At 40.7% G+C, this 11,689-nt stretch overlaps 1 protein-coding gene across 1 annotated transcript in view; it reads left to right on the top strand.

Annotated features, from left to right (window-relative positions):
• Positions 1-2,156: 2,156 nt before the first annotated feature.
• LOC117251233 (interleukin-10 receptor subunit beta-like) overlaps positions 2,157-11,689 on the top strand; it is a 64,327-nt gene continuing 54,794 nt past the window's right edge. The window contains exons 1-2 of the mRNA XM_033617335.2: positions 2,157-2,712; positions 6,491-6,614. Coding sequence (XP_033473226.1) covers positions 2,655-2,712; positions 6,491-6,614 — 182 coding nt within the window. The 5' untranslated portion in view covers positions 2,157-2,654. The remainder of the gene's footprint in view (positions 2,713-6,490; positions 6,615-11,689) is intronic.

The following is an 11,689-nucleotide window of genomic DNA, read 5'->3' as shown; positions in this document are numbered from 1 at the left end:
ATTTTGTTATTCATTGAAGATTTCAGCTAAAGAGAAGGGATGTAGATCATTGGCTGTATGATCACTCTTTTTTTTGTCATGAACCACCGTACTTATGCACAGCCTAGCCTATTAGTGTGCTTGTAGCTCCATCTTGTGTGTGTGTGTGTGTCTCTCTCGGTCTATGCATGTTGCAGGTTCATCCTCGGGTAACCCAGTCTGTTATTAAAAACCAGTGTTTAGGATTCAAGTTGGTGTGTCCTTCACACACAACATACAAGTTTCTACAGGTTATATATGCCTTCACCATGGAGACACTGTGGTGTATTTATTTCATTTTTATTTTGTACCAACACAGAATATAATATGTTTTTTTGTATTTTTCACTTTCTTTTTTCCAAAACAGAACATTAATTCAAACTTTAGAATTACAACAATAATTAGCAAGTAGAACAAGACGTGCTTTCCGGCCACCAGATGGCGCTATTTTCACCGTCTTGATTGCTGCTGAGGCTGTCAGATCATAGACTTTATTTATTATTTTATCAACTTTGCTTCAACCAATCACCACCAAATTATTATCTATTACTTGTCCAATTATCCACCTTTCCTGAAAATTTCATCAAAATCCGTTAATAACTTTTTGAGTTTTTTGCAGACAAACAAACAAACAAACAGACCAATGCCGGCGAAAACTTCCTTGGCGGAGGTAATAAATTACAGATCACCTGTAAAGCATTTTAATAAATCAATCTATCATAATTAAAACAACTTGAGACCGAGACCAAACTGATATATGGGTCTGATCACTTTTTTAATAAATAAACACCATTTTGAACAGGATATAAGTGTGTCTGTGACTTCCTGTACAGATTCTGGCAACAATTAAATCGTAGGCAACTGGACTTTGATTTTGTCTAGAAGACGTTTCGCCTCTTATCCAAGCGGCTTCATCAGTTCTCAACGCATCAGTCTGACTAGTCTAGTCAGTCCAGACTAGTGAGGACTAGTCAGACTGATGCGTTGAGAACTGATGAAGCCACTTGGATAAGAGGCGAAACGTCTTCTAGACAAAATCAAAGTCCAGTTGCCTACGATTTAATTGTTGCCAGAATGGAACTGACCTGGATAAATGAGAATATCCACAGACTTATTCCTGTACAGACTGAAGGCTGCTGAAAACTGTCGAGACGCTGTCCGACTTGACCGCAGCTTTTTGTCACCGCCCCCTGCTGCAGCTTCCTTCTCTCGTCCACTTTCCAGGCGAGGCGCAGTTCATCTCGAACGAGCCTTGTGTGTCATTCTTGAAGCAGTTGTGTCAAAGTAGGCACGTTCGAGATGTGCCAGGCCTGCACACATTTGATCACTGGTGATCGGCGCACAATGCATGCCGGTTAGTTTTGTGTCCGACACCGACTTCATTCCAACTTGCTCTGACGTATTACGGAACTAAAGTGAACAGCGATAAAATCGCGAGAGCGAGGCGGCCACAGTTTTTTGAGACAGGCGCTGCAGTTGCTCTTCACCGACTGCACCACCTGGCTCTCACCTGATCTAATTGATTGGTTTAGAGGTCTACTCAACGATATGACATTTTAGATAAACTTTTCATTTTTATTGAATTTCAGATATTTCAGTTTTTTTATTTGGAGAGTTTATTCTATGAACAGAATGTTGTGTGACTGATGGTGAAGTTTAGTTGTTAGAGACTAGATATATCCATCATAAACTATACAGAGGCTGCTGTATATTAACATGAGAGTGTTTTAGTTATTTAAGTATTTAACATCACAAAGACTTGCAGTCTTAAAATATGAACCTTGTAGTCAGACAAAATTTATTTAGCCTGTGTAGTTGAGGGGACAGGTCTGCTCTGCAGCAGCAAACTGATATGATGCTGATTCACATGAAAATTAATGTAAAAGGGAGGGTGAACCATGAAAATAAATTACAGATCGCCTGTAAAGCATTTTAAGAAATCAACCTATTGTAATTAAAACAACTGGAGACTGAAAACAAACTGATAGATGGGTCTGGTAACATTTTAAAAAAACGACATCATATGGGACAGGATGTAGCATAGTGTTTCTGTGACTTCCTGTACGGACTGAAGGCTGCTGTACATTGTCGGGAAACTGTCCGACTTGACTTTTTGTCACCGCCCCCTGCTGCAACCGCCTTCTCGTCCACTTTCCAGACGAGGCGCAGTTCATCGCGAACGAGCCTTGTGTGTCATTCTTGAATTGTGTCAAAGAGGTTCACTGCTTCATGAAGCTACGATTTCACTCGCTTTCGCGATTTTATCACCGTCCACTTTTGTAATACGTCAGAGCAAGTCGGAATGAAGTCGGACACAAAACATGCATTGTGAGCCGATCGCCGGTGATAGAATCTGCGCAGGCCTGGCTCATCTCGAACGAGCCTACTTTTTATATTTGAAGAGCAGTCTTGTTTACACGACAACACGAGTGCCTCTTTTTTTCAACGGTCACCGATAGGCTGATTCCCTGAAGCCGCAGACGTTTCTGTGCAGTAGTGAGTTTCGTTTCCGCGGACTCCCCCCCCCCCGTTGAATGATACCAGGAAATACAGACATGAGATATGAAACAGACTCGGTCACCCACAGTGCTCAGCTAAATTATTTTTTAAACTGACAGAAGAGACTTGCGGATAACATGTCAGCCTCTATTTGTGCCTTTGCCCTGACGTTTTCAACACTATGCGGATCCAGAGGTAAACAATTCAGCTTTGTCACTTGATTGTTAATCATACAGAATGTGTGCTGGGCTTATTACTGTAACTACAGCTTACGAGGAACCATCTTCCCTTTAAGAAGGACGACCCCAGCCAAGTACATCAAATATGGAGCTGTTAGTTTTAAAGTTTTTTTTTCTTAAGTACAGAAGGGCGTTTCTGGGATTTGAAGACATTTGGGGCTAAGTCTGGACCTCTGTAGCTCATTCTCCGTTTGATGCTTTTTTTATGCATTCTGGAACATTATTTACATTTAAAGTACACATCTTAATCATTAAAAAAAGTAAATATGTACTTAAGATACTGTTTCCAGGTTAATTTTGAATTGTCATGTAAAAAATATTAGCCTACTAGTTGTTAATTATTTGTATTGGTATTGAGCAGAAAGAGAATTTTGCAGGGTGCCCACTAGCTCACCTAGTCAAGGACGTGCCCAATGTACAAAGGCTGTGTCCTTGGCGCAGCGGCCACAGGATTGATTCCAGCCCATGACCCTTTGCAGCCTGTCATCCTCTGTCTCTCTCCCCCTGTCACTCTTAGTCTGTCCTGTCCAATAAAGGCAAAATGCCAAAAAATAATAATCTTTAAAAAAGCCAGTACTTCGCAACTGCTACCATTAAACATTTATAGACTACAGCTGTAACAATAGTTTTTAAATTTATTTATGTTAACAGTGGTGGAAAATTAACTAAGCATGTTTACTCAAGTAGTGTACCAAAGAACAAATTTGAGGTACTTGTACTTAACTTGAGTGTCTCCATTTTATGCTACTGTATACTTCTACTCCTTAACATCTTAGAGAGAAATATTGTACTTTATACTGCACCACATTTATTTGTCAGCTTTGGTTAGTTTAAAGATTCAGGGCCTGTAATACATGTAATGAGTACATTTGGGGCTCTTCATTGTTATTATTATTATTATTAGTAGTAGTAGTAGTAGTAGTATTATATAGGCCTATTGCCTATATATGTAGACCTGGGGCTACTCATAAAACATTACAGGCCCTAGCCTCAGACGCCCAGGCCTAATGATGCCACTGTTTTGTCATTAGGATTTCTTGATTACATTTACTGTTTACCACTACTATTACTGAGATTTTTGCCACACTATATGGGGTGGATGGGGAGAATGTGGTCCCTCATGCTATTACTGGTCTATTTGGTGTTTTGCCCTCTTTGCTCTCTTTTCTCACTCTCTCTTCTGCTAATAAGAACATAATAGCATTTACAACCGTGTTAGCTAGGAGACTGATATTGTTAAAGTGGAAATCATCAGTCCTGCCTACCCACACGGGCTGGATTAAGGAGGTACTGCATTTTCTTAAACTTGAAAAAAGCAGGCTGACCTTGTCTGGCACTTATAATGCATTTGAAAAGACATGGAATCCCTCTCTGACATATGTTAATACCATGACCTGTCATTGCTTTGGACTGAATATAATTGTCTTGCTTGCTTTGACTCATTGTTATGTTGAGCTTTACTTCTTCTTCTTCTTCTTCATCTTTATTTTCCCTGTACTTTTCTGCCCTGTACTTTTTGTTTTGCTCTACACTGGGTGTGTACCATAATTAGGCTGACCAAGCGTCCTCTTTTGCCCGGCTATGTCCACTTTTCACATCCCGTCCGGGGCGTCCGGGGGGTTTTTATAAACTGATGATAATGTCCGGTTTTCCGTGTGTTTGTGTGTGTGTTAGAGTGCGGCACAGGCGCATATTTCTGTCAGAACCCGAACTGAGCCCGACATTATTTAGTGACCAAAGCACTGAGTTTGTGTCACACAGTTGTTATGGTTACAGGCTATTTAACAGGCCGGGCGTGCGCCGTGGGTGCTCAGCGGAGAGGGAAACCTCCGTGTTTGAGACGGGAGCGGGCGGCAGGAGCGGGCGGCGGGAGGTCTGACGCTTCCAGCGAAAGGAGTGGGAGAAATATAACAAAATAAGATAAAATAGGAAAAACCTGTCTCCCTCTTTTATTTTATTTTCAGTGTTTAATCAAGGCTGAGGTGGGCAGCTGGAGGTCCGAGACTTCCAGCGAGGGGAGAGGTAGAAACAAACAGCCAATGTGTGTCTGTGTGTGTTATGTTCAGGTGTTGTCACGTAAATAACAGTGCCCAAGCAATAAACAGGACAGACAATAGGATTTTATTTATTTTTACACTACATTTTCACTGAAAGCTGACCGAATCCGACCCGAGCCCAAATACAATTCATAGCTAGGCTACATTTTTGACCAAACCCAGCCCGACCCCTCGGGTACCGTCGGGCTCAGATCACCACACTCTAGTGTGTGTATAGACCCGTTTCCACTGATGAAGTTCCTGGTACTATTTGGGGGGCAGGAACTACTACAGGAACGTCCTCTCGCTCGGCTCTCTCAACCGCCGTGTCTCCGCTGAGAGAGCGGAGTACGAGGAAGGTTCCTGTAAAGTTACGGGCTCTGGATGTGACGTAATCATTGCGCGACCATTTTGACCGGGGCGACGTAGGGACGTTGTTAGCTGTTAGCCGATAGCGGTGTCTGTAATAACTCAGTAAATGGCCCGTGAAAAAAATAGTTTTTCCAGCGGATGTCTTAGTTACAACATGATTGAGCTAACTGGAGTAGTTTCATGTCGTATCCGACAACGGGAGGCTTTTAACAGATGCTGCTGTGAGCTGTCCCTGTCAGCTGCAGCCACTACTGATGCTTTCTAGACATCGTGATTTCCCATAACTGAATAAATACCACACATAGCAACACAAAACTGCTTTGCTAGCTCAATCATGTTGTAACTAAGATATCCGCTGGAAAAAATATTTTTTTCACGGGCCATTTAGTGAGTTTTTTTTACATGGCGGCGGAAGCTATATGAACAAGCTAACCCTCATCTGCTGAGTTTTAAAAATGCCAGCTATTTTGTAGCTTTCTGTTCACGTCACATCCCTCCTTGAGTATATCCAGTCAGCACCAAGTAATCCCCAAGCCCCAGCCAGGAGTCTTTCGGGGCCGTTCTGAGTACCTACCCCGAGGCAGAGACTTGTTTAGCCCCTGTAAAAGTTCCGGAACTCTGTCCTTAGGGGGTGGTTCCTGCGGTGGAGACACGCACCAACGGCCCCGGCCCCGTAAAATTACCCCGAAGTTCCTGCGGTGGAAACGGGCCTTATGTGTCCCCTATTGGGGCCTATCTGAATTTCTGTCTCTGAGAGATATTATTTTGTAATATAATTGAATTTTCTATCCATACATATAAATTTTAAATATATTAAAATTATAAGGCATCTTTGAGTAAACTGCGAGTATCATTTAAGTAGGCTATGTCGTGGCCGGCCGAGTGTCCTCTTTTTTGGAAATCAAAATATGGTCACCCTAGTACCATTGGGAGGGGTCAGTTCACAAATAATGAGTGTTCACTGAATGAATAAGTGTAGCTGAATTTTGTAAACATGTAATAAAAACCAATAAATGAAGTTGGGGAACAAAAATACATTTACTGATATGGAAACAACAGGTTTTTTGTGGCTTTAATGGAAACATAATTAGAACAAAATGATGAGCCAATAAAAGATGCAACATTATGATCACCACACAATAATGATGATCGCAAAGACAAAAGAGCCTGTCGTTAATATGGGTTTTTTCAATGGAAAACCTTCAAGTACAGTTGCTCAGCTCATGACATGTTTTGTATTATTAAAAAAACTGACTGTTATATCCATTCCTGAGTGGACCTGTGATCCTACTAACTTTTTACCATATTTGGGTTTGGCCTGTGCAGTGGTATCAGGAGTCCTCAGCACACCCACAAATGTCCACTTGACCTCCTATAACCTGAACCTGGTGCTGCGGTGGGATTCACCTGAACAGCCAGCCAGCAGCCTGATCTACACAACTGAGTACAAGTGAGTCAACACCACTCTTAGCACCAATAAAACCCTCTGTGGTTCTGCAAACACTGGCTTCTTTGTCAGTCTGTTATTACTGCACAGCCATCAAAGACTGTTAAGGTTAAAACTACAGCTGATTTCTAGAGTTGCAACTATGGATTATTTTCATTATTGATTATTAGATCGATCAATTTATCAGAAAACATCAGAAAATATAAAAAACGACCATCACAAGTTGTTAGACCCTGAGACATTGCAGTTTTTATATTCAAATTGTTTGTTTTTGTCCAGTATGAAACCCAGTTTACTATCATATGAGACAAAGGCAGCAGATAATTATATCCACATCTTATGAAACCTGTGAAGAAATATCCAGGGATGAGGGTCAGCATTTATTTGAAAGAGATTGAATCTTCTTTTAGTGTTAAAATTCTGAAACTGGTGAGCTGTGTAAAGCCAAGAGTATAGAGACAGTGTGAATTTACACAACTAAAAGCAAAAGCAAAGTTTTGCTCGTCCACTAGTACTTGGAAATTCCACTCTTCTGGTAAGCACTCAGTAGCTGTGGGCCAATTACATGCTATTTTGCATATGAATAGACTTTTTTGCTTCATCATTCATGCTGTTCCGTTTCTCTGAAGTGCTGTGATCAGACCAGTTACAAGAAAATCAGAATTTTCATCTACCATGCTGATTCGTAGTTGCATGTTCTGGATGTAAGTAAATCAATCAATCAATCAATCAATCAATTTTATTTATAAAGCCCAATATCACAAATCACAATTTGCCTCACAGGGCTTTACAGCATACGACATCCCTCTGTCCTTTGGACCCTCACAGCGGATAAGGAAAAACTCCCCAAAAAAGACCCTTTAACGGGGAAAAAATACGGTAGAAACCTCAGGAAGAGCAACTGAGGAGGGATCCCTCTTCCAGGACGGACAGACGAGCAATAGATGTCGTACAGAACAGATCAACATAATAAATTAACAGTAAACTGTATGACAGAGAGAGAGAGAGAGAGAGAAAGAGAGAGAGAGAGACAGAGACAGAGAGAGATGCAGGATAGACGGTAATGGCAGTAGCTTATAACAACATTAATGAAAGTAATATTATAATTAATAATAATATATTAATATCTGATAGTATACATGTGTGACAATAATCATGTGTGTATAATAACAGTAGAAGTATGACTAATGATAACAGCAGCAGCAGGAGGCATCTGGCAGGACCACGGCAGCAGCACAACCACACACGTCACACTATCCAGGCACCGCTGCAATACGAGTTAACCTGAGAGACAGTGGAGCACAAAGGCTCCGGAGAAGGAGCCGAGTTAGTGACATCCAGAATGGCCAAGTTAGCAAGATACAGTAATAGGACACGAGAGAGAGAGAGAAGGAGAGAAGGTGCCCGGTGTATTATAGGAGGTCCCCCGGCAGACTAGGCCTAAGTCAGCCTAACTAGGGGCTGGTACAAGCCAAGCCTGAGCCAGCCCTAACTATAAGCTTTATCAAAGAGGAAAGTCTTAAGTTTAGTCTTAAATGTGGAGACGGTGTCTGCCTCCCAGACCGCAACAGGAAGATGATTCCACAGGAGAGGAGCCTGATAGCTGAAGGCTCTGGCTCTTGATCTACTTTTGGAGACTTTAGGGACCACGAGTAACCCTGCATTCTCAGAGCGCAGTGTTCTGGTGGGATAATATGGCACTATGAGCTCTCTAAGATACGACGGAGCCTGACCATTTAGAGCTTTATAAGTTAACAGTAGGATTTTAAATTCAATTCTGGATTTTACAGGGAGCCAGTGCAGAGAAGCTAAAACAGGAGAAATATGATCTCGTTTCTTAGTTCCTGTTAGTACACATGCGGCTGCATTCTGAATTAGCTGGAGAGTTTTTAAAGACGTACTAGAGCTACCTGATAATAGGGAGTTAACAGTAATCCAGCCTAGAGGTAACAAAAGTGTGGACCAATTTTTCTGCATTTTTTCGGGTCAGGATAGGCCTAATTTTCGCAATATTACGCATATGAAAAAATGCAGTCCGTGAGGTTTGTTTTAAATGAGAATTAAAAGACAAATCTTGATCAAATATTACTCCGAGGTTTCTTACGGCAGTGCTAGAGGCCAGAGCAATGCCATCTAGAGAAACTGTGTCATCAGATAAAGAGTCTCTGAGTTGTTTGGGGCCAAGATCAATAACTTCAGTTTTGTCTGAATTTAACATAAAGAAATTGGTGCTCATCCAGGTTTTTATGTCTTTAAGGCAATTATGAAGTTTAGTTAATTGATTACTTTCTTCTGGCTTCATCGATAAATACAACTGTGTATCATCTGCATAACAATGAAAATGAGTGACTTCTAATGATGTTACCTAAAGGAAGCATATATAGAGTAAATAGGACTGGTCCGAGCACAGAACCTTGCGGAACTCCAAAACAAACTTTAGTACGTAAGGATGATTCATCATGAACGTGAACAAACTGAAAATGATCAGATAAATAAGATTTAAACCAGCTTAGTGCAGAACCTTTTAGGCCAATTAAGTGTTCCAGTCTTTGTAGCAGAATTTGATGGTCAATTGTGTCAAACGCCGCACTAAGATCTAATAAAACAAGTACAGAGACAAGTCCTTTGTCTGAAGCAATCAGAAGATCATTTGTAATTTGAACTAGTGCTGTCTCAGTGCTATGATGCACTCTAAATCCTGACTGAAATTCCTCAAATAAATTATTATCATGGAGAAAATCACACAGCTGGACTGCGACTACTTTCTCAAGGATCTTTGAAAGAAAGGGAAGATTAGATATTGGTCTATAGTTGGCTAACACCTCTGGACCCAGGGTGGGCTTTTTTAGGAGAGGTTTAATTACAGCTAAAAGACTGTGGTACATAGCCTGTTAATAAGGATATATTGATCATATCTAATATATGAGTGTTAACTAAAGGTAAGACTTCCTTAAGTAGCCTAGTTGGGATGGGGTCTAAGAGACACGTTAATGATTTAGATGAAGAAATCACTGCGGCCAGTTGTTGAAGAGAAATCGGGGAGAAGCAATCTAAATATATATTAGGTCTTACAGCTGTGTTTGAGGGCAGATAGGTACTATCTGAGGACAGGAGGTCATGAATTTTGCCTCTAATAGTTAGAATTTTGTCATTAAAAAAGCTCATAAAATCATTACTGCTAAGGGCTAAAGGAATACAAGGCTCAGTAGAGCTGTGACTCTCAGTCAGCCTGGCTACAGTGCTGAAAAGAAACCTGGGATTATTCTTATTTTCTTCTATTAAAGCTGAGTAATAGTTTGCTCTGGCATTGCGGAAGCCCCTCTTATACGTTTTGAGACTGTCTGCCCAGATTAAATGACATTCTTCCAGTTTGGTTAATTGCCAATTCCTTTCAGATTGCTTAAGCTCTTTCTTTACTTTCCTCCCCTCAGTTTTTCCTCTAGTGTGCTGAGCTGAACTACAGTGGGACTGCAATTTCTGGGGTCCGTCATGTGATGTCCTGTGGCCCAAAAATACTTTTTTCCCACTGAATTGGTATACCGAGGTATACTCACTGGGAAGAGACATCAGCTAACCAATGAATAAAATTTTTTTTTTTGAGTGACACCACCCCCATGAAATGATTTGTTTTACAGTGAGTATTTGATTGATTTGGTCTGATAACATTTTGAAAGTCTAAACGAGCCGCAAGATTAAATCATTTGATCCTCATTCAAGTTAGTGGAGCGCTGAACTGGAAGTCAGCCACTCAGCTGGTGGAAGTAAAACACTCTGCTGCACTTGGTAGCGCTCAGCTGCTTAAGTCTCTAGTGTGCCTGCTCTATGGGCTGCACAGTGTGGAAACAGTGCAGATCATCCTGGTCATTTTTTACATGGCAGTTATACCATTTTAGCATCATGGGCCACTGAGCAACTCTCTAAAAGGAATAAATGGGGCCCTGCTGCCAATGCTGTGTCCAGTTCTCCCATTACATTCATGGAGCTGAACTGCCAATCAGAGTAATTTCATTTACTGATAGCTTAACATCTTAAGCTATAGAGATAATTTTCTCATCAGTCCTGTTTCCAGCAGCAACAGACAGATGCTTTCCATAAAAAAAACCCTGCTCAGCACCAAGCAACAAACACAGTTGGAGACCAGCTGGTGAAAATAGTGCAGTATTTAGCACCTCAGGAGTCGGTGGAGACCAAAACACAGCTCACTAGAAATACTGGCCTGCAGTTGTATGCCTCCGCGCACCAGTCAAGTTTCTCCTAAAGTTTACATCTAGGTCTGTGGATGCCTCACATCCATTGTCCCCTTGACAGCACAGAAGATCTTTACAATCAGCCCCTTCTGTCCCTAAAATGACATTGAATAATGTATTAAAAGTATTTTATGCAGAACAGTATGATGTCACAGTAAAGCTGACTTTTGACCTTTTGGATATAAAATTTCATCACTTGATTATTTATCCTATTAGACATATGTGTGAAGTTTTGTTATTATTAGCATATGAATAGTTGATTTATGGCCAGATTTATGATCACACAATTCTAAAATACTTCAGTCCAAGTGAACATTTGTGCCAAATTTGAAGATATTCCCTGAAGCTGTTCTTGAGGTATTACGTTCATAAGATGGCTTTTGACCACCAAAATCCGCTCAGTTCATTGTTTAGTCTGTAGGAGAAATTACTTTTTGAGAATGTTCGCACTCGTAATAAAGTTTGGGTCACCACCCTCCTAATGAGGGAAGCGACTAATCAGATTAATAACTCCGTAAACCAATTATTAATTCGTCAGCACACTTATCAATAATGAATCAATCTCAATAACTGGGTATGAATTCTCCATACAGTGATCTTAATTTCTACTCAAAAGAAATATCCACAGACAACGACTTGCCGGTAAATGAAAATTTATATAAGCTAAATGGGTAACAACTGAATAAATGAATGAGGATAATATGAAATAACACAAAATCAACAGTATGTATAAATTGATTAAAACAAGAAGTAACACTCATGTGAGTTATTTAATTTGGCGATAGTGAGAGTATGTTACGATAACTTGGGAACGCAGGAATGCGCAAAATA

The sequence above is a fragment of the Epinephelus lanceolatus genome, chromosome 14 (assembly GCF_041903045.1).
Source record: "Epinephelus lanceolatus isolate andai-2023 chromosome 14, ASM4190304v1, whole genome shotgun sequence".
NCBI classification, from domain to species: domain Eukaryota; kingdom Metazoa; phylum Chordata; class Actinopteri; order Perciformes; family Serranidae; genus Epinephelus; species Epinephelus lanceolatus.
The sequence above is the reverse complement of the archived record's forward strand: the minus strand, read 5'-3'. Positions and strand labels throughout refer to the sequence as shown.